Source organism: Megascapheus bottae, chromosome 37 (genome assembly GCF_031878675.1).
Source record: "Megascapheus bottae isolate mThoBot1 chromosome 37, mThoBot2.hap1, whole genome shotgun sequence".
NCBI lineage: Eukaryota > Metazoa > Chordata > Mammalia > Rodentia > Geomyidae > Megascapheus > Megascapheus bottae.
Genome location: NC_143545.1, coordinates 2,613,676 through 2,638,675, shown reverse-complemented (window position 1 = coordinate 2,638,675; position 25,000 = coordinate 2,613,676). Strand labels below are relative to the sequence as shown.

Below are 25,000 nucleotides of genomic sequence, written 5' to 3'. Positions count from 1 at the left end.
GTCTGAAACATCTGGTATTGTCAGCTGTCATGCAATTGACTTCCTTCTCAGTTTCCAGATGGGAAAATAAATTCAATATTAGACACAGAAAACTATCCAAGGACATAAGTTTAAATCATTTCTTAGAGCTTTAAAGGTTTTTATTTTCTGTGCAATCTTGACTTTGAAGGAAGATGAGCTTTTGCTCCTCAAGGTTCACTTTCAAGAGCAGGTGCATGGTTTTAGGACAATGCAAACATCAAACTAGATAATAGACTCGTGAATAGACCTTTGATATATAATCTATAAGCCACGTGCTGGTGGCTCACGTCTGTCATCCCAGCCACTCACGAGGCTGAGATCTAAGGATCACGGTTCAAAGCCAGCCTGGGCACTAAAATTCATGAGACTCTTATCTCCAAGGAACCACCAGAAAACCAGAAATGGTGCTGTGGTTTAAGTAGGAGAGCACCAACCTTGAGTAAAAGAGCTCAAGGGCAGTGCCCAGGCCCAGAACTTAAGCCCCAGGACTGACGATATATATAAGGTATATGTGTGTGATGTATATGTGCAAAAGGTAATATATATGCAATATACATGATATATGTATGTGATAAGTGTGTATGGAATATATGTTATGGGTATACAGGATTTGTTTTATAATATATATCTCTATTTGTGATATATGTCTATCATATATATAATATGTGTGTATATCTTGGACATGTACAGATATATGCCAGGTTTGAAAATGCTCATGAGATGCATTCTTTCTTTTTCTTTTTCTTTTTTTACTCTTTCAGATTCAACTATTGTACATTCGGGTAAGGAAATTCATGTATCCGTGGACCCCAGGTCCCCTAATTTATTCAAATCAATTCATCCGTAGAGTCCAGCTCCCTTTCTCTATTGCAACTAATTGATCTTAGATTTCCTTTTTCTACTGTGATTAATTGGACTCTTTACCTATTGTAATTACTGGATTAATGAGCTCTAAGTCTCTAATATAATGATTTTACCCCTGTCTACGTCCCTTTTCCTGTTGTAATTCATTTACAGCTGGGTCCCTTTATCTATTGTGATTCATCTAGCCCTTGATTCTAAATCCCTTTAGCTATTTACTGTAAATTAATTTAGCCCTACATGCTAAGTCCCTTTATTTATTGTAATTCATTTACCTGTCTCCATGACCCTTTACCTGTTGCAACTCATTTACAGCCTGGGTCTCTTTGTCCTTAACTGGCCTTTTAACTATTGTAATTCATTGAATCCTAGACTCTAGGTGCATTTTATCGATTGTAATTAATTGACTCACAGACCCCCTACCCTTGATTGATTGTCCTGTCCAGCTGGGCTCCTTCATCTGGAGTCATCCGTCCGTCCCTTTCTGTGTCCTAATCCCTCTACAGCCAGGTCTTCGTGGCTATTGTAATCCAGGCCTCTGTCCCTGCTGTCATTACCTCACCTGTGGGTCCCTTGATTCTAGTTCATCTACAGCCGGGTCCTTTGATCCCCGATGCCTCTTTGCTCTGTAGGACCCCAAAGGGAACAGGGTGGCGCAGTGGCAGGGTCTCCAGCTGGACACAGGCCTCCGGCAGCTGTCCTTCCCGCTGTCCTCAGAGCCTCCCCAGGGCAGCTACAGCATGGTGGTGCAGATGGAGTCCGGGGCCACGGCCAAGCACCTGTTCAGCGTGGAGGAATTCGGTAGGGATCCCTGGGCAGCATGGGGGCCTTTCCAGTGCACCTAAACCACTCCTGGCTGGTGGCAGCCAATGCTGCAACTCAAGGCACCCTCCTAGCCCGGCCATCAGAGCTCAGGTCTGTCATCGCAGCTACTCAGGAGGCTGAGATCTGAGGATGGGGGTTCAAAGCCAGCCTGGGGAGGAAAGTCAGGGGGGGAGGGGAGAAAAGCAGAACGTGGAGCTGTGGCCACCCATGGCCCCTCGGAGGGCCAGGGGTCAGGACTGACCTGGAAGGGAGGCCCGGGAAGGGTCCTTCACCCCCACCCCACCGCCGCAGCCTGAAGCTCCAACTGGCTCTGCCCCTCTTCCACAGTGCTCCCCAAGTTTGAGGTGACAGTGACAGTGCCGGAGGTGCTCACCATCCTGGATGAGGAGATGAACGTGTCCGTGTGCGGCCTGTGAGTGGAGGCCTCCTCCTCCTCCCCTCCTCCTCCTCCCCTCTTCCTCCTCCTCCTCCCCTCTTCCTCCTCCTCCTCCTCCTCCTCCCCTCCTCCTCCTCCTCTCCTCCTCCTCCTCATCCTCCTCTCCCTCCTCCTCCACTCCTCTCCTCCTCCTCTTCCTCCTCCTCCTCTCCATCCTCCTCCACTCCTCTCCTCCTCCTCTTCCTCCTCCTCCTCCCCTCTTCCTCCTCCTCCTCCCCCTCCTCCTCCTATCTTTTCCTCCTCCTCTTCCTTCTCCTCCTCCTCTCGCCGGCCCTGCCCTCTCCCGCCCCACCCTCATCCCCGGCCCCGCCCTCGCTCCGCCCACATCCCCGCCCCGCCCTCTTCCAGGTCCGCCCCCGGCCCCGCCCCGCCTTCTCTTCGGCCCCGCCCTCGCCCGGGCCCCGCGCTCGCCCCGCCCTCGTCCCCGGCCCCGCCCTCACCATGCCCCGCCCTCGTCCCCGGCTCTGCCCTCGCTCCGCCCACACCCTCGCCCCGCCCTCTTCCAGGCCCCGCCCCCGGCCCCGCCCCACCTTCTCTCCGGCCCCGCCCTCGCCCCGGCCCCGCCCTCACCACACGCCGCCCCGCCCTCATCCCCGCCCCGCCCCGCCCGGCAGGTACACGTTCGGGAAGCCGGTGCCGGGCCGCGCGGAGGTGAAGGTCTGCCGCCGGTACACGGAGCCCGCGCGCTGCCCCGGGGAGGACGCCGAGGCCTTCTGCCAGAGCTTCCGCCGGCCGGTGGGTCCCGGGAAGCCCGGGGGAGCCCGGGGGGGGGCGGGGGAGGGGGCGTGTCCACGGGTGGGCATGTCAGCGGGTGGGCGTGCCTGCCTGTGGGCGTGTCCGCGGGTGGGCGTGCCTGCCTGTGGGCGTGTCCGCGGGTGGGCGTGCCTGCCAGTGGGCGTGTCCGCGGGTGGGCGTGCCTACATATGGGCGTGTCCGCGGGTGGGCGTGCCTGCCAGTGGGCGTGTCCGCGGGTGGGCGTGCCTACCTATGGGCGTGTCCGCGGGTGGGCGTGCCTGCCAGTGGGCGTGTCCGCGGGTGGGCGTGCCTACCTGTGGGCGTGTCCGCGGGTGGGCGTGCCTGCCTGTGGGCGTGTCCGCGGGTGGGCGTGCCTACCTGTGGGCGTGTCCGCGGGTGGGCGTGCCTGCCTGTGGGCGTGTCCGCGGGTGGGCGTGCCTGCCTGTGGGCGTGTCCGCGGGTGGGCGTGTCCGCGGATGGACCTGCGCGTGCCCACAGGTGAGCGTGCGCGTGCCCGCCCCCCCCCCACACACACACACACAGGAGGAATGGAACCCAGGGCTTCAGTGCAAGCTGGGCGAGCAGTGAACCCCTGGACCAGACTCCAGACGAGTCTACACAGAATAAATAGAGAATACAGAAGACATTAGATCATTAATAGATGACAGACGATGTGATAGATGATAGATGATGGGTAGATGATAGATGATGTGTAGATGATAGATGATGTGTAGATGATAGATGATGTGTAGATGATAGATGATGTGTAGATGATAGATGATGGATAGATGATAGATGATGGATAGATGATAGATGATGTGTAGATGATACATGATGTGTAGATGATAGATGATGGATAGATGGTAGATGATGGATAGATGATAGATGATGGATAGATGATAGATGATGTGTAGATGATAGATGATGGGTAGATGATAGATGATGGATAGATGATAGATGATGGATAGATGATAGATGATGGATAGATGATAGATGATGTGTAGATGATAGATGATGGATAGATGGTAGATGATGGATAGATGATAGATGATGTGTAGATGATAGATGATGGGTAGATGATAGATGACGGATAGATGATAGATGATGGATAGATGATAGATGATGGATAGATGATAGATGATGTGTAGATGATAGATGATGGATAGATGATAGATGATGTGTAGATGATAGATGATGGATAGATGATAGATGGTAGATGATGGATAGATGACAGATGATGTGTAGATGATAGATGATGGATAGATGATAGATGATGAATAGATGATAGATGATGTATAGATGATAGATGATGTGTAGATGATAGATGATGGATAGATGATAGATGATGTGTAGATGATAGATGATGGATAGATGATAGATGATGGATAGATGATAGATGATGTGTAGATGATCGATGATGGATAGATGATAGATGATGTGTAGAGGATACATGATGGATAGATGATAGATGATGTGTAGATGATAGATGATGGATAGATGATAGATGATGTGTAGATGATAGATGATGCATAGATGATAGATGATGGATAGATGATAGATGATGTGTAGAGGATACATGATGGATAGATGATAGATGATGCGTAGATGATAGATGATGGATAGATGATAGATGATGTGTAGATGATAGATGATGGATAGATGGTAGATGATGGATAGATGATAGATGATGGATAGATGATAGATGATGTGTAGATGATAGATGATGTGTAGATGATAGATGATGGATAGATGATAGATGATGTGTAGATGATAGATGATGGATAGATGGTAGATGATGGATAGATGATAGATGATGGATAGATGATAGATGATGTGTAGATGATAGATGATGGGTAGATGATAGATGACGGATAGATGATAGATGATGTGTAGATGATAGATGATGGATAGATGGTAGATGATGGATAGATGATAGATGATGGATAGATGATAGATGATGTGTAGATGATAGATGATGGGTAGATGATAGATGACGGATAGATGATAGATGATGGATAGATGATAGATGATGGATAGATGATAGATGATGTGTAGATGATAGATGATGGATAGATGATAGATGATGTGTAGATGATAGATGATGGATAGATGATAGATGGTAGATGATGGATAGATGACAGATGATGTGTAGATGATAGATGATGGATAGATGATAGATGATGAATAGATGATAGATGATGTATAGATGATAGATGATGTGTAGATGATAGATGATGGATAGATGATAGATGATGTGTAGATGATAGATGATGGATAGATGATAGATGATGGATAGATGATAGATGATGTGTAGAGGATACATGATGGATAGATGATAGATGATGCGTAGATGATAGATGATGTGTAGATGATAGATGATGGATAGATGATAGATGATGTGTAGATGATCGATGATGGATAGATGATAGATGATGTGTAGATGATAGATGATGGATAGATGATAGATGATGGATAGATGATAGATGATGTGTAGAGGATACATGATGGATAGATGATAGATGATGGATAGATGATAGATGATGGATAGATGATAGATGATGTGTAGATGATCGATGATGGATAGATGATAGATGATGTGTAGAGGATACATGATGGATAGATGATAGATGATGTGTAGATGATAGATGATGGATAGATGATAGATGATGTGTAGATGATAGATGATGGATAGATGATAGATGATGGATAGATGATAGATGATGTGTAGAGGATACATGATGGATAGATGATAGATGATGCGTAGATGATAGATGATGTGTAGATGATAGATGATGGATAGATGATAGATGATGTGTAGATGATCGATGATGGATAGATGATAGATGATGGATAGATGATAGATGATGGATAGATGATAGATGATATATAGATGATAGATGATGGATAGATGATAGATGATGGATAGATGGTAGATGATGGATAGATGATAGATGATGTGTAGATGATACATGATGGATAGATGATAGATGGTAGATGATGGATAGATGATAGATGATGTGTAGATGATAGATGATGGATAGATGATAGATGATGTGTAGATGATAGATGATGGATAGATGATAGATGATGGATAGATGATAGATGATGGATAGATGATAGATGATGTGTAGATGATAGATGATGTATAGAGGATAGATGATGGATAGATGATAGATGATGGATAGATGATAGATGATGTGTAGATGATAGATGATGGATAGATGATAGATGATGTGTAGATGATAGATGATGTGTAGATGATAGATGATGTGTAGATGATAGATGATGGATAGATGATAGATGATGTATAGATGATAGATGATGGATAGATGATAGATGATGGATAGATGATAGATGATGTGTGGATGATAGATGATGGATAGATGATAGATGATGTGTAGATGATAGATGATGTGTAGATGATAGATGATGTGTAGATGATAGATGATGTGTAGATGATAGATGATGGATAGATGATAGATGATGTATAGATGATAGATGATGGATAGATGATAGATGATGTGTGGATGATAGATGATGGATAGATGATAGATGATGTGTAGATGATAGATGATGTGTAGATGATAGATGATGGGTAGATGATAGATGATGGATAGATGATAGATGATGAATAGATGATAGATGATGTATAGATGATAGATGATGGATAGATGACAGACGATGCATAGATGATAGATGATGGATAGATGATCGATGATGGATGGATGATAGATGATGTCATAGATGATAGATGATGGATAGATGATAGATGATGGATAGATGAGAGATGATGGATAGATGATAGACGATGTATAGATGATAGATGATGTGATAGATGATCAATGATGGATAGATGATACATGATGGATAGATGATAGATGATGGATAGATGACAGATGATGGGTAGATGATAGATGATGTGTAGATGATAGATGATGGATAGATGATAGTTGATGGATAGATGATAGATGATAGATACATGATAGATGATGTATAGATGATAGATGATGTATAGATGATAGATGATGTGTAGATGATAGATGATGGATAGATGATAGATGATGGATAGATGATAGATGATGGATAGATGATGTGTAGATGATAGATGATGTGTAGATGATAGATGATGTGTAGATGATAGATGATGTGTAGATGATAGATGATGGATAGATGATAGATGATGTGTAGATGATAGATGATGGATAGATGATAGATGATGTGTAGATGATAGATGATGTGTAGATGATAGATGATGTGTAGATGATAGATGATGGATAGATGATAGATGATGTATAGATGATAGATGATGGATAGATGATAGATGATGGATAGATGATAGATGATGTGTGGATGATAGATGATGGATAGATGATAGATGATGTGTAGATGATAGATGATGTGTAGATGATAGATGATGTGTAGATGATAGATGATGGATAGATGATAGATGATGTATAGGTGATAGATGATGGATAGATGATAGATGATGTATAGATGATAGATGATGGATAGATGATCGATGATGAATAGATGATAGATGATGGATAGATGACAGATGATGGATACATGATAGATGATGTGTAGATAATAGATGATGGATAGATGATAGATGATGGATAGATGATAGATGATGGATAGATGACAGATGATGGATAGATGATTGATAGATGACAGACGATGGATAGATGAGAGACGATGGATAGATGACAGACGATGGATAGATGACAGACGATGGATAGATGATAGATGATGGATAGATGATAGATGATGTCATAGATGATAGATGATGGATAGATGATAGATGATGGATAGATGACAGACGATGGGTAGATGATCGATGATGGATAGATGATAGATGATGGATAGATGATCGATGATGGATAGATGACAGACGATGGATAGATGACAGACGATGGATAGATGATCGATGATGGATAGATGACAGACGATGGATAGATGATAGATGATGTGTTAGATGATAGATGATGGATAGATGATAGATCATGGATAGATGATAGATGGTGGATAGATGATAGATGATGTATAGATGATAGATGATGGATAGATGATAGATGATGTGTAGATGATGGATGATGTGTAGATGATAGATGATGGATAGATGATAGATGATGTGTAGATGATAGATGATGGATAGATGACAGACGATGGATAGATGATAGATGATGGATAGATGACAGACGATGGATAGATGATAGATGATGTGTTAGATGATAGATGATGGATAGATGATAGATCATGGATAGATGATAGATGGTGGATAGATGATAGATGATGTATAGATGATAGATGATGGATAGATGATAGATGATGTGTAGATGATAGATGATGTGTAGATGATAGATGATGTGTAGATGATAGATGATGGATAGATGATAGATGATGTGTAGATGATAGATGATGTGTTAGATGATAGATGATGTATAGATGATAGATGATGGATAGATGATAGATGATGTGATAGATGATAGATGATGGATAGATGATAGATGATGTGTAGATGATAGATGATGTGTTAGATGATATATGATGGATAGATGATAGATCATGGATAGATGATAGATGATGGATAGATGATAGATGGTAGATGATGGATAGATGATAGATGATGGATAGATGATAGATGGTAGATGATGGATAGATGACAGATGATGTGTAGATGATAGATGATGGATAGATGATAGATGATGTATAGATGATAGATGATGTGTAGATGATAGATGATGGATAGATGATAGATGATGGATAGATGATAGATGATGTATAGATGATAGATGATGTGTAGATGATAGATGATGGATAGATGATAGATGATGTGTAGATGATAGATGATGGATAGATGATAGATGATGTATAGATGATAGATGATGTGTAGATGATAGATGATGGATAGATGACAGATGATGTGTAGATGATAGATGATGTGTAGATGATAGATGATGGATAGATGATAGATGATGGATAGATGACAGATGATGGGTAGATGATAGATGATGTGTAGATGATAGATGATGGATAGATGATAGATGTTGTATAGATGATAGATGATGTGTAGATGATAGATGATGGATAGATGATAGATGATGTGTAGATGATAGATGATGGATAGATGATAGATGATGTGTAGATGATAGATGATGTATAGATGATAGATGATGGGTAGATGATAGATGATGGGTAGATGATAGATGATGGATAGATGATAGATGATGGATAGATGATAGATGATGGATAGATGATAGATGATGTATAGATGATAGATGATGGGTAGATGATAGACGATGGGTAGATGATAGACGATGGATAGATGATAGATGATGGATAGATGATAGATGATGGATAGATGATAGATGATGGATAGATGATAGATGATGGGTAGATGATAGATGATGGGTAGATGATAGATGATGGATAGATGATAGATGATGTGTAGATGATAGATGATGTATAGATGATAGATGATGGGTAGATGATAGATGATGGGTAGATGATAGATGATGGATAGATGATAGATGATGGATAGATGATAGATGATGTATAGATGACAGACAATGGATAGATGATAGATGATGGATAGATGATAGATGATGTATAGATGATAGATGATGGATAGATGATAGATGATGTATAGATGATAGGTGATGGATAGATGACAGATGATGGATAGATGATAGATGATGGATAGATGATAGATGATGGATAGATGATAGATGATGCGTAGATGATAGATGATGGATAGATGATAGATGATGGATAGATGATAGATGATGGATAGATGAGAGGTGATGGATAGATGACAGATGATGGATAGATGATAGATGATGGATAGATGATAGATGATGGATAGATGACAGATGATGTGTAGATGATAGATGATGGATAGATGATAGGTGATGGATAGATGATAGATGATGTATAGATGACAATGGATAGATGACAGACGATGGATAGATGACAGATGATGGATAGATGATAGATGATGTGTAGATGATAGATGATGATGGATAGATGATAGATGATGGATAGATGATAGAAGATGGATAGATGATAGATGATGGTAGATGATAGATGATGGATAGATGATAGGTGATGTATAGATGTTAGATGATGGATAGATGATAGATGATGTGATAGATGATAGATGATGGATAGATGATAGATGATGGATAGATGATAGATGATGTATAGATGATAGATGATGTGATAGATGATAGATGATGGATAGATGATAGATGATGGATAGATGATAGATGATGTATAGATGATAGATGATGGATAGATGATAGATGATGGATAGATGACAGATGATGGGTAGATGATAGATGATAGATGATGGATAGATGACAGATGATGGATAGATGATAGATGATAGATGATGGATAGATGACAGATGATGTATAGATGATAGGTGATGGATAGATGACAGATGATGGATAGATGATAGATGATGGATAGATGATAGATGATGGATAGATGATAGATGATGCGTAGATGATAGATGATGGATAGATGATAGATGATGGATAGATGATAGGTGATGGATAGATGATAGATGATGTATAGATGATAGGTGATGGATAGATGACAGATGATGGATAGATGATAGATGATGGATAGATGATAGATGATGGATAGATGATAGGTGATGGATAGATGACAGATGATGGATAGATGATAGATGATGGATAGATGATAGATGATGGATAGATGATAGATGATGCGTAGATGATAGATGATGGATAGATGATAGATGATGGATAGATGATAGGTGATGGATAGATGACAGATGATGGATAGATGATAGATGATGGATAGATGATAGATGATGGATAGATGATACATGATGTGATAGATGATAGATGATTTGTAGATGATAGATGATGCGTAGATGATAGATGATGGATAGATGATAGATGATGTATAGATGATAGATGATGGATAGATGATAGATGATGTATAGATGATAGATGATGGATAGATGATAGATGATGTATAGATGATAGGTGATGGATAGATGACAAATGATGGATAGATGATAGATGACAGATAGATGATAGATGATGCGTAGATGATAGATGATGGATAGATGATGGATGATGTATAGATGATAGGTGATGGATAGATGACAGGTGATGGATAGATGACAGATGATGGATAGATGATAGATGATGGATAGATGATAGATGATGGATAGATGATAGGTGATGGATAGATGACAGGTGATGGATAGATGATAGATGATGGATAGATGATAGATGATGGATAGATGATAGATGATGTGTAGATGATAGATGATGGATAGATGATGGATGATGTATAGATGATAGGTGATGGATAGATGACAGGTGATGGATAGATGACAGATGATGGATAGATGATAGATGATGGATAGATGATAGATGATGGATAGATGATAGGTGATGGATAGATGACAGGTGATGGATAGATGATAGATGATGGATAGATGATAGATGATGGATAGATGATAGATGATGTGTAGATGATAGATGATGGATACATGATAGATGATGGATACATGATAGATGATGGATAGATGATACATGATGTGATAGATGATAGATGATGTGTAGATGATAGATGATGGACACATGATAGATGATGGATAGATGATAGATGATGGATAGATGATAGATGATGTGTAGATGATAGATGATGGATAGATGATAGATGATGTATAGATGACAGACGATGGATAGATGACAGACGATGGATACATGACAGACGATGGATAGATGATAGATGATGATGGATAGATGATAGATGATGGATAGATGATAGATGATGGATAGATGATAGATGATGGTAGATGATAGATGATGGATAGATGATGGGTGATGTATAGATGTTAGATGATGGATAGATGATAGATGATGTGATAGATGATAGATGATGGATAGATGATAGATGATGGATAGATGAAAGATGATGGGTAGATGATAGATGATGTGTAGATGATAGATGATGCATAGATGATTGATGATGGATAGATGATAGATGATGGATAGGTGATAGATGATGGATAGATGATAGATGATGTATAGATGATAGATGATGGATAGATGATAGATGATGTATAGATGACAGGTGATGGATAGATGACAGATGATGGATAGATGATAGATGATGGATAGATGATAGATGATGCGTAGATGATAGGTGATGGATAGATGATAGATGATGGATAGATGATAGATGATGGATAGGTGATAGATGATGTATAGATGATAGGTGATGGATAGATGACAGATAATGGATAGATGATAGATGATGGATAGATGATACATGATGTGTAGATGATAGATGATGGATAGATGATAGATGATGTGATAGATGATAGATGATGGATAGATGATAGATGATGGATAGATGACAGATGATGGGTAGATGATAGATGATGTGTAGATGATAGATGATGTATAGATGATAGATGATGGATAGATGATAGATGATGGATAGATGATAGATGATGTGTAGATGATAGATGATGTGTAGATGATAGATGATGGATAGATGACAGATGATGGATAGATGACAGATGATGGATAGATGATAGATGATCGATAGATGATAGATGATGCATAGATGATAGATGATGGATAGATGATAGATGATGAATAGATGATAGATGATGGATAGATGATAGATGATGGATAGATGATAGATGATGGATAGATGATAGATGATGGATAGATGATAGATGATGTGTAGATGTTAGATGATGTGTAGATGATAGATGCTGTGTAGATGATAGATGATGGATAGATGATAGATGATGGATAGATGATAGATGATGTATAGATGTTAGATGATGTGTAGATGATAGATGCTGTGTAGATGATAGATGATGGATAGATGATAGATGATGGATAGATGATAGATGATGGATAGATGATAGATGATGTGTAGATGATAGATGATAGGTAGATGATAGATGATGGATAGATGATAGATGATGGATAGATGATAGATGATGGATAGATGATAGATGACGTGTAGATTATAGATGATGGATAGATGATAGATGATGGATAGATGATAGATGATGTATAGATGATAGATGATAGATGATGTGTAGATGATAGATGATGGATACAAGATCGATGATGGATAGATGATAGATGATGTGTAGATGATCGATGATGGATAGATGATAGATGATGCATAGATGATAGATGATGGATAGATGATTGATGATGGATAGATGATAGATGATATATAGATGATAGATGATGTGTAGATGATAGATGATGGATAGGTGATAGATGATGGATAGGTGATAGATGATGGATAGATGATAGATGATGTATAGATGTTAGGTGATGTGATAGATGATAGATGATGTGTAGATGATAGATGATGGATAGATGATAGATGATGGATAGATGATAGATGATGGATAGATGATAGATGATGTATAGATGATAGATGATGGATAGATGACAGATGATGGATAGATGACAGATGATGGATAGATGATAGATGATGCGTAAATGATAGATGCTGTGTAGATGATAGAATATGTGTAGATGATAGATGATGGATAGATGATAGATGATGTGTAGATGATAGATGATGTGTAGATGATAGATGATGTGTAGATGATAGATGATGGATAGATGATAGATGATGTGTAGATGATAGATGATGTGTAGATGATAGATGATGTGTAGATGATAGATGATGCGTAGATGATAGATGATGCGTAGATGATAGATGATGGATAGATGATAGATGATGCGTAGATGATAGATGATGCGTAGATGATAGATGATGGATAGATGTTAGATGATGTGTAGATGATAGATGCTGTGTAGATGATAGATGATGGATAGATGATAGATGATGGATAGATGATAGATGATGTATAGATGATAGATGATGTGTAGATGATAGATGATGGATAGATGATAGATGATATGATCGATGATAGATGATGGATAGATGATAGATGATGGATAGATGATAGATGACGTGTAGATGATAGATGATGGATAGATGATAGATGATGGATAGATGATAGATGATGTATAGATGATAGATGATAGATGATGTGTAGATGATAGATGATGCATAGATGATAGATGATGCATAGATGATAGATGATGCATAGATGATAGATGATGGATAGATGATAGATGATGGATAGATGATAGATGATAGATGATGGATAGGTGATAGATGATGGATAGATGATAGATGATGGATAGGTGATAGATGATGGATAGATGATAGATGATGTATAGATGTTAGGTGATGTGATAGATGATAGATGATGTGTAGATGATAGATGATGGGTAGATGATAGATGATGGATATATGACAGATGATGGATAGATGATAGATGATGTGTAGATGATAGATGATGGATAGATGATAGATGATGCGTAAATGATAGATGATGCGTAGATGATAGATGATGTGTAGATGATAGATGATGGATAGATGATAGATGATGTGTAGATGATAGATGATGGATAGATGATAGATGATGTATAGATGATAGATGATGTATAGATGATAGATGATGGATAGATGATAGATGATGGATAGATGATAGATGATGGATAGATGATAGATGATGTATAGATGATAGATGATGTGTAGATGATAGATGATGTGTAGATGATAGATGATGGATAGATGTTAGATGATGGATAGATGATAGATGATAGATGATGGATAGATGATAGATGATGTATAGATGATAGATGATGTGTAGATAATAGATGATGTGTAGATGATAGATGATGGATAGATGTTAGATGATGGATAGATGATAGATGATGGATAGATGATAGATGATATGATCGATGATAGATGATGGATAGATGATAGATGATGGATAGATGATAGAAGATGTGTAGATGATAGATGATGCATAGGTGATAGATGATGGATAGATAATAGATGATGCGTAGATGATAGATGATGGATAGATGATAGATGATGGATAGATGATAGATGATGTGTAGATGATAGATGATGCATAGATGATAGATGATGCATAGATGATAGATGATGCATAGATGATAGATGATGGATAGATGATAGATGATGGATAGATAATAGATGATGTGATAGATGATAGATGATGGATAGATGATAGATGATGTAATAGATAATAGATGATGCAGCAGTACATGTGATGTATAATACACCATGTTATATGTAATGGATAATGTGATCCATAATTGTTATGTTATATAATATAATATATAATGCACTATAGAACACATAATAATATATAAATCGGGCTTGGTGGTGGAGTGCTGGCCTAGCTTGCATGAAGACCCGGGTTCGATTCCTCGGTACCACATGCATAGAAAAAAGCCAGAAGTGGTGCTGAGGCTCAAGTGGTAGAGCTCTAGCCTTGAGAAAAATCCAAGGACAGTGCTCAGGCCCTGAGCTCAAGCCCAGGACTGGCCATATATATATATATAATATATAATAGACAACTTATAATATAGTATATAATATAATATATGAAATAACATATAACTCGTTGTGCATGATTAGTACATGGACTGTACTGTCCCCGCACATGTTATATACAAGACGTGGAGGGGAATGAGCCCCTGCCCCCGATGCAGTAACTCATTAGAGAAAATGCTGGCGGGTCACCCCGCAAGGCCTAGCTGACACCTCAGGATCCACAGTTTAAAGCCAGCCCAGGCACACGAGTCTCCACGAAGCTCCAGAATGGCTGGAAGTGGAGCTGCAGCCCAGGGGTTAGGGAGCAGCTCTTGAGCAAAAAGGATCAAGAACGGCATCAGGGCCCTGAGTTCAAGTCCCAGAACTGGCACAGGAGGGAAGGAAGCAGGGAGGGAGGGAGGGGGCAGGGAGGGAGGGAAAGAAGGAAGGAAGGGAGGGAGGAAGGGAGGGAGGGAGGAAGGAAGGAAGGAAGGAAGGAAGGAAGGAAGGAAGGAAGGAAGGAAGGAAGGAAGGAAGGAAGGAAAAATGCTTCCCTGTGTTGGCCAGCTGGCCTGTGGCATGGAACAGGCCTTATGGTTTTTCTGTTGGATTTTTCTCTCCTCTCAAGCTCAACAGCCATGGCTGCATGACTCAGACGGTCAAAACCAAAGCCTTCCAGTTGAAGAGACAAGAGTACGAAATGAAGCTGGAAACCGAGGCCAAGATCCAAGAAGAAGGGACAGGTTGGTGTGCCACGTGGGTCCGGGAGCTACAAATGATTCCGAGTATGGACTGCAGAAGTGGAGGAAGCATAGAAATGTCAGCACGTCACCAGTGCAGACCCCGGGACTCCCCCGTGGAATCCCAGCTACTCCACAGGCTGAGCAAAGAGGGCTAAGCAAGGATCCAAGAACCTAAGTGCCAGCCCCTGCACCAGCACAAAACATCTAATATACAACACGGAACCATACTATATCATTATTATAACATGATACTATGTTATATTATCACACTTATGCTATATCTTGTATGGTACAAAATAACTATATACAATCATTTAACATTATATAGCCTTAATCTTCTAAATGTTACCACTGTCTACAAAATATGAATATAATATTTAAATATAAATATTTACTGCTACTTGTATGTAGCTGTAACTGTGATATAATATAGCTATAACTATTATATATAATAGTTATGTATTATATAATAATTTTATATGTAACTATTATATGAATACATATTTGTAATACATAATAATCATATATGACTATAGCAATATAGAATTACATGTCATCTGTATCTTTATATTATACCTTATGTGTAATAAAATATATTATTATATAATTAAATATATACATATATTAAGTACATATTAAAATATGTAGTAAAACATTATATAATTAAATGCACAAATATATGTTGAGCACATATTACCATATGCAATAAAATATGTGCTGTTATGTAATTTAGCATATAATTATAAAATAAAGTATATGATGTACTTTAGATGTAAAGTATATGTACTTTATAATTTAGCAAATATAATATTGTATAATTCTATATAAATATATTTTCTATGCTATATATGGTTTTTATATAATTATGTAATATTCTATGATCATGCATGGTATGTACAAAATACAATATAACACAGGGAATGGTGCATTGCATAAAACAAGCCTGCAATAGCAATATATGTAAATAGCATACAATATATAAATATTAAAATAAATCTGCATTCTTTCTTAATGGCCTATTTCTTATTTTGGTTTTCAGACGTGGAATTAACCGGCAGAGCATCCAGCTCCATCACCACAACCATAACCAAACTCTCCTTCGTCCAAGTGGACCCACATTTTCGACGGGGGATCCCCTTCTTTGCACAGGTGGGGTCACTGACACTCGGTGCTCGCTCCCCAACTCCATTCCCTGTGCCATGTCTCTTGGTCAACTCCAGCAAGCCATATGGCCAGAGAAATAGGATTTCAGCCCACGTACGGTAACAGAACCAAAGGTCGAAAGCCACATCAGAATAGATCTGTTCAGAGGATCCCGGTTCGAAGCCAGCCCAGACAGCCACATCCGAAAGACTCTTTTTATCTCCATTTGACTAACAAAAAGCCAGAGGTGGATGTGTGGCTCAAGTAGTACAGCACCATCTTTGGGCAGTAAAAGTTCAGCAAGAAAGTTAAAGCTGTGGGTTCAAGCCCTGCTACCAACACCCTCCCCTCTACCCCCCCAAAACAATCAGGATTGGAGGTCCAAATAAATTGGATTCCTGAGTTAGCAGGATCTATTCCTATATTACTCTTTGGTGCTATATGTCTCCAAAAGTTATATTTAATACATAATAATTCCAAAATATCCAGCAGCGATGTCGCAGGGTCATCCTTGATTGTCGTCTCTTTCCTGCTTTCTCTCCTCAAATGCTCCGTTTTTTCTTTCCTGGGACAATGACGCATGTATCTACTCTAGACAGTATATGATACCATAGATGATGAGTCTGCATCATCTCTGGACGTGCTTTGAGCCCCCGAGAGAGTATGTAGGGATCTGATCCAGACACTGACTCTGCAGGTGCGCTTAGAGGACGGCAAAGGCCACGCCATGCCCGGCCAGCTCGTCTTCATCACAGCACCCGAGGCCAACCACCGCTCCAACGCCACCACGGACCAGCACGGCCTGGTGCAGCTCTCCATCGACACCACGAGCATTACAGGAAACCACCTCACACTCACAGTGAGTTCTCCATCCACACAGGAGCATTGTGGGAGATTCCCTTACTGATTCTCCATCCACACAGGAGCATTGTGGGAGATTCCCTTACTGATTCTCCATCCACACAGGAGCATTGTGGGAGATTCCCTTACTGAGTTCTCCATCCACACAGGAGCATTGTGGGAGATTCCCTTACTGAGTTCTCCATCCACACAGGAGCATTGTGGGAGATTCCCTTACTGAGTTCTCCATACACACAGGAGCATTGTGGGAGATTCCCTTACTGAGTTCTCCATCCACACAGGAGCATTGTGGGAGATTCCCTTGTGGAGTTCTCCATCCACACAGGAGCATTGTGGGAGATTCCCTTACTGAGTTCTCCATCCACACAGGAGCATTGTGGGAGATTCCCTTACTGAGTTCTCCATCCACACAGGAGCATTGTGGGAGATTCCCTTACTGAGTTCTCCATCCACACAGGAGCATTGTGGGAAATTCCCTTGTGGAGTTCTCCATCCACACAGGAGAATTGTGGGAGATTCCCTTACTGAGTTCTCCATCCACACAGGAGCATTGTGGGAAATTCCCTTACTGAGTTCTCCATCCACACAGGAGCATTGTGGGAGATTCCCTTACTGAGTTCTCCATCCACACAGGAGCATCGTGGGAGATTCTCTTACTGAGTTCTCCATCCACCCAGGAGCATTGTGGGAAATTCCCTTGTGGAGTTCTCCATCCACACAGGAGCATTGTGGGAGATTCCCTTACTGAGTTCTCCATCCACACAGGAGCATTGTGGGAGATTCCCTTACTGAGTTCTCCATCCACACAGGAGCATTGTGGGAGATTCCCTTGTGGAGTTCTCCATCCACACAGGAGCATTGTGGGAGATTCCCTTACTGAGTTCTCCATCCACACAGGAGCATTGTGGGAAATTCTCTTACTGAGTTCTCCATCCACCCAGGAGCATTGTGGGAGATTCCCTTATTGAGTTCTCCATCCACACAGGAGCATTGTGGGAGATTCCCTTACTGAGTTCTCCATCCACACAGGAGCATTGTGGGAGATTCCCTTACTGAGTTCTCCATCCACACAGGAGCATTGTGGGAGATTCCCTTGTGGAGTTCTCCATCCACACAGGAGCATTGTGGGAGATTCCCTTACTGAGTTCTCCATCCACACAGGAGCATTGTGGGAGATTCCCTTACTGAGTTCTCCATCCACACAGGAGCATTGTGGGAAATTCCCTTGTGGAGTTCTCCATCCACACAGGAGCATTGTGGGAAATTCTCTTACTGAGTTCTCCATCCACACAGGAGCATTGTGGGAGATTCCCTTACTGAGTTCTCCATCCACACAGGAGCATTGTGGGAGATTCCCTTACTGACTTCTCCATCCACACAGGAGCATTGTGGGAAATTCCCTTGTGGAGTTCTCCCATCCACACAGGAGCATTGTGGGAAATTCCCTTGTGGAGTTCTCCATCCACACAGGAGCATTGTGGGAAATTCTCTTACTGAGTTCTCCATCCACACAGGAGCATTGTGGGAGATTCCCTTACTGAGTTCTCCATCCACACAGGAGCATTGTGGGAGATTCCCTTACTGACTTCTCCATCCACACAGGAGCATTGTGGGAAATTCCCTTGTGGAGTTCTCCATCCACACAGGAGCATTGTGGGAAATTCTCTTACTGAGTTCTCCATCCACCCAGGAGCATTGTGGGAGATTCCCTTACTGAGTTCTCCATCCACACAGGAGCATTGTGGGAGATTCCCTTACTGAGTTCTCCATCCACACAGGAGCATTGTGGAAGATTCCCTTGTGGAGTTCTCCATCCACACAGGAGCATTGTGGGAGATTCCCTTACTGAGTTCTCCATCCACACAGGAGCATTGTGGGAGATTCCCTTACTGAGTTCTCCATCCACACAGGAGCATTGTGGGAGATTCCCTTACTGAGTTCTCCATCCACACAGGAGCATTGTGGGAAATTCCCTTGTGGAGTTCTCCATCCACACAGGAGCATTGTGGGAGATTCCCTTACTGAGTTCTCCATCCACACAGGAGCATTGTGGGAAATTCCCTTACTGAGTTCTCCATCCACACAGGAGCATTGTGGGAGATTCCCTTACTGAGTTCTCCATCCACACAGGAGCATCGTGGGAGATTCTCTTACTGAGTTCTCCATCCACCCAGGAGCATTGTGGGAGATTCCCTTACTGAGTTCTCCATCCACACAGGAGCATTGTGGGAGATTCCCTTACTGAGTTCTCCATCCACACAGGAGCATTGTGGGAGATTCCCTTACTGAGTTCTCCATCCACACAGGAGCATTGTGGGAGATTCCCTTACTGAGTTCTCCATCCACACAGGAGCATTGTGGGAGATTCCCTTGTGGAGTTCTCCATCCACACAGGAGCATTGTGGGAAATTCCCTTGTGGAGTTCTCCATCCACACAGTTTGAAGCCAGCCCAGGCAGGAAACTCAGTGATGCTTATCTCCAGTCAACCACCTCAGAAGCCACACATGGTACAGCCTTGAGCAAAAGAATCTCAGAGACGGCTCCAGGCCCAGTATGGGCAGAGAGAGACAGAGGCAGAGAGAGAGAGGGGGATAGGGAGGGGGAAAGAGAGATAGCATTCTTTTCTAAAACATTAATTCTCCATTTCTATAGAGGATTTATTTCCTCTTTCAACGTGCTTTCCATGTCTTTATCTACATAGGTAAAGCATGCAAAGGACTGGAGAAAACTATCGTGTCAACGAAGGCCTGCTTTTATGTTCTTCAGATACATAAATATCAAGCCTAGGACAGTGTACAGTGAAAAGGCAAATCATACCTGCATTTGACAGAGATATACATTGCTTTTACACAGCCTAGCTAGTAGTCAAGGTGGGACAGGGAGATTACAGGCCTTTGTTGAAAGCATACAGTCTGTAAAGAAAAAATATATAGGGCCGGGAGTTTGGCCTAGTGGTTAAAGTGCTTGCCTAGCATGCACAAAGACCCGGGTTCGATTCCTTGGTACCACATACATACAAAAAAGCCAGAAGTGGTGCTGAGGCTCAAGTGGTAGAGCTCTAGCCTTGAGAAAGTCCAAGAACAGTGCTCAGGCCCTGAGCTCAAGCCCAGGACTGGCAAAAATAAATAAATAAAAATAAAATAAATAAAAATAAATAAAAAATATATATATAATAGAATCTGTAAATGTAATCTATATGTATATATTATATATGATAAAATATATAATTTATACTGTATCTAGTACAATATGTATAATTATATATAGTATATGTTACATAGATTATAATATACTATATAATATATTACATGTAATATATATAAATTTCACGTATCATATGCCATATTATATATAATATCTAATACCATACTGCATAATATATATTATGTATGATATGTGACAGATCATATATGTCATATATTGTACATTATATAGTATATTCTATATATTGTATGTATGTATTATATTATGATATTAGCATAGCATATTATGTTGCAGATTTATATGATATTATATATGTATTATTGTACATTATGTTTTATTATATTTTATATGTATTATCATAAATAGTGCATATCGTTCATACTATATTACTGTAAAATACCTAATATATAGTATATCATATAATATATAATATATAAATATCTATTATATAAAATATATTATATAATTGTCTATATTATATAATATAAATCTATATCATTTACTATATGATATACTACATAATATATATGCTGTATGATATATACTATATGATCTGCATTATAAAGTATAAAAATATATCATGTACTATATTATATAATGTAGGTTTATATTATATACTATAGATGGCATAGATGATATATAATGTACTATATCATCTCCAATTTATCACTATATAATATGCATAAATTGCATATGTGATATATGTTATATCATGTAAATAAAATTGGGTACTCTAGACTACACTATAATATAATGTAGTCTATAGTATATGAGTTATAAAAACATATCATTATATAGTAGATCATAATACATAATATGTAAATGATACAGTGTGTATAATACTATACCTCATAAGTCATAGCATATTCCACCGTAGATTCACATAGGACACTGTAGATTACGACATGTTAAGGTATACACTGTGTTATGATACATCATATGAGGTGTTGCAGAGCATAGCACATGATAAATCCTTGCTACGTACCTTGAGATAGCCTCTGTCCTATGTCATGCACAGTATTGCCTGGCTTTCCCACCACCATGCCTGTGCCATAGCCTGTGTCCTGGCCTGTGTCATGGCCTGTGCCATGGCCTGATCTGTGGCCTGGGCCGTGGCCTGGGCCGTGGCCTGTGTCATGACCTGTGGTAAGCGCCCTTCCCCTGCTGCACTAGGTGAAGCACAAGGATGTGATTCCCTGCTACAGCGGCTACCGCTGGGTGAATGAGGACAACCAGGAAGCCCAGCACACTGCCACCTCCGTGTTCTCCCACACCAAGAGCTTTGTCCGCCTCGAACCCCTGCCCAGCAGGCTGCGCTGTGGCCAGGCCCGGCAGGTGCAGGTGCACTACATCGTGAGCCACTCCTTCCTGCCAGACTTGAAGGAGCTCGCCTTCTATTACGTGGTGAGACAAGAAGCTCTGCTGTTCTCTCCTTGAGCTGGGGGCCCAGGGATCACCCCCAAAAAAGCTGGATGCCTCACCCGTGATCCTTTGGAAAGGCTGGGTCTTTGGAGATAATCACTACACACAGGAGCCCAATAAGCACAGGTGCCCCCACCCCGGCCCCCGTCATCCCAGCCACTCAGGAGGCTGAGATCTGAGGATCCTGGTTCAAAGCCAACCCAGGCACTAAAGACTCTTATCTCCAATGAACCTCTAGAAAACTGGAAGTGGGGCTGTGGCTCAATGGGGGGGGGGGTCGCCTTGAGCTGAAGAGCTCGGGGACAATGCCCAGGCCCAGAGTTCAAATCCTACAACCCACATAAAATAAAAAAGCTGGTAGATGCATTCCGTGTCCTTTCTTTCAGATAATGGCCAAGGGAAGCATCGTGTGGACCGGTTTCCACAAACAGCCAGTGGAGAACAAGGACGATCGTAAGTGCTTCCCCCATCCCCACCTCTCAGCCTCACCCCACGGACACACCAGACAAGCCAGGCACCACTGCTCACGCCGTCAGCCCAGCTCCTCAGGAGGCTGAGATCTGAGGATCATGGTTCAAAGCCAGCCTGGGTAGGAAAGTCTGTGAGACTCTCATCTCCAGGGACCCACCAGGAAACCGGAAGTGGTGCTGTGGCACAATGGATAGGGCAGTAGCCTTGAGATGCAGAGCTCAGGGACAGCGCGCAGGTCCCAGGTTCAAGCCCCATGACCTCCAAAAACACATTCAAATATCACTAAATTCCAGGTGCTGGGGCCTCACTCCTATGACCCTAAAGGCTGAGATCTGAGGATCCAGGTGCAAAGGCAACTCCGGCAGACAAATTCAAGAGACACTTCTCTCCCAACGAACCACCAAAATGCCGGAAGTAGAGCTGTGGTTCAAATGGTGGAGCGCCAGGCTGGAGTGAAAACGCTCAGGCCCTGAATTGATGTTCCAGTGTGCTACACCCTAATTTCCTTTCACAGGCTGGGCGTGTGGCCTAGTGGTGGAGTGCTCGCCTAGCATGCATGAAGCCCTGGGTTCGATTCCTCAGTACCATGTGCACAGAAAAAGCCGGAAGTGGTTCTGTGGCTCAAAGTGGTAGAGAGTTAGCGTTGAGAAAAGTTGCTCAAGACAGCGCTCAGGCCCTGAGTTCAAGCCCCGGGACTGGCAAAATTCATAGGAAGAAGTGTGATTTCCTTTCAGCTCTGAGCTAAGGCCTGATCCATGGTTGATTTGTCCCCTCCTGTCCATACCTCAGTGAAAGGCCAGTTTCCTGTCGCGCTCCCGGTGGGGTCAGAGCTGGCGCCCATTGCCCGGCTTCTCATCTTCAGTATTTTACCTGACGGGGAAATGTTCGGCGATTCGGCAAAATATGAGATCGAATACTGCCTAGACAACAAGGTGTGTTCTTTCTGTGCTAACCTCTCACACTTGAGCCGGGTACCCAGGGATCCCGCCTGTCATCCCAGCTCCTCGGGAGGCTGAGATCTCAGGATCGTGGTTCAAAGCCAGCCTGGGGCAGGAAAGTCCATGAGACTCTTTATCTCCCATGAACCAGCCAAAAGCTGAAGTGGAGCTGTGGCTCAAGTGGTAGAGTGCCAGCCTCAAATGAAAAAGCTCAGAGAAAGCACCCAGATGTTGAGTTCAAACCCCAGGACTGGCACCAAAGAGAGACAGACAGACAGACAGACAGACAGACAGACAGACTTTAAGCACATCTGCATTAAGCCAGAGTGATGCCAGCTGGGGAATGTGGTCAGGAAGGGCGTGGGTGACCCTGGGCCTGTGGGGTGACCGTCTCCCCCTCCCCACAGGTGGACTTGAGCTTCAGCCAGGCACAGCAGCCCCCGGCCTCCCTCGCCCACCTGCGCCTCTCGGCCTCGCCCCAGTCGCTGTGCGCCCTGCGCGCCGTGGACCAGAGTGTGCTGTTGCTGAAGCCCGAGGCCGAGCTGTCAGCCACCTCCGTGAGTCCCGCCCGCCGCCCCTGCCAGCGAGGCCAGAAGCAGATGTGTGGGTTCAGACAGACAGACAGACCAGAAGATGAAGAAATAGATGATAGAAAGAAATATAACTAGATAGCTAGATAGATCATTAGATAGATACATAGACAGACAGATAGATAGCTGGTCAGACGGATGGATGGAAAGGCAGATGCATAGATAGATAGATACATAGATAGATAGATAGATAGATAGATAGATAGATAGATAGATAGATAGATTCATAGATAGATTCATAGATAGATTCATAGATAGATTCATAGATAGATAGATTCAGATAGCTAGATATGTATCTA

The 25,000-nt window shown here is 41.7% G+C and overlaps 1 protein-coding gene across 1 annotated transcript in view; it reads left to right on the top strand.

Annotated features, from left to right (window-relative positions):
- A2m (alpha-2-macroglobulin) overlaps positions 1 to 25,000 on the top strand; it is a 46,575-nt gene that overhangs the window by 5,735 nt on the left and 15,840 nt on the right. The window contains exons 5-15 of the mRNA XM_090325327.1: positions 783 to 803; positions 1,515 to 1,683; positions 2,035 to 2,119; positions 2,758 to 2,878; positions 15,957 to 16,071; positions 17,111 to 17,220; positions 17,912 to 18,073; positions 22,454 to 22,684; positions 23,089 to 23,155; positions 23,963 to 24,105; positions 24,519 to 24,668. Of these exons, the coding sequence (XP_090181453.1) occupies positions 783 to 803; positions 1,515 to 1,683; positions 2,035 to 2,119; positions 2,758 to 2,878; positions 15,957 to 16,071; positions 17,111 to 17,220; positions 17,912 to 18,073; positions 22,454 to 22,684; positions 23,089 to 23,155; positions 23,963 to 24,105; positions 24,519 to 24,668 (1,374 nt within the window). The remainder of the gene's footprint in view (positions 1 to 782; positions 804 to 1,514; positions 1,684 to 2,034; positions 2,120 to 2,757; positions 2,879 to 15,956; positions 16,072 to 17,110; positions 17,221 to 17,911; positions 18,074 to 22,453; positions 22,685 to 23,088; positions 23,156 to 23,962; positions 24,106 to 24,518; positions 24,669 to 25,000) is intronic.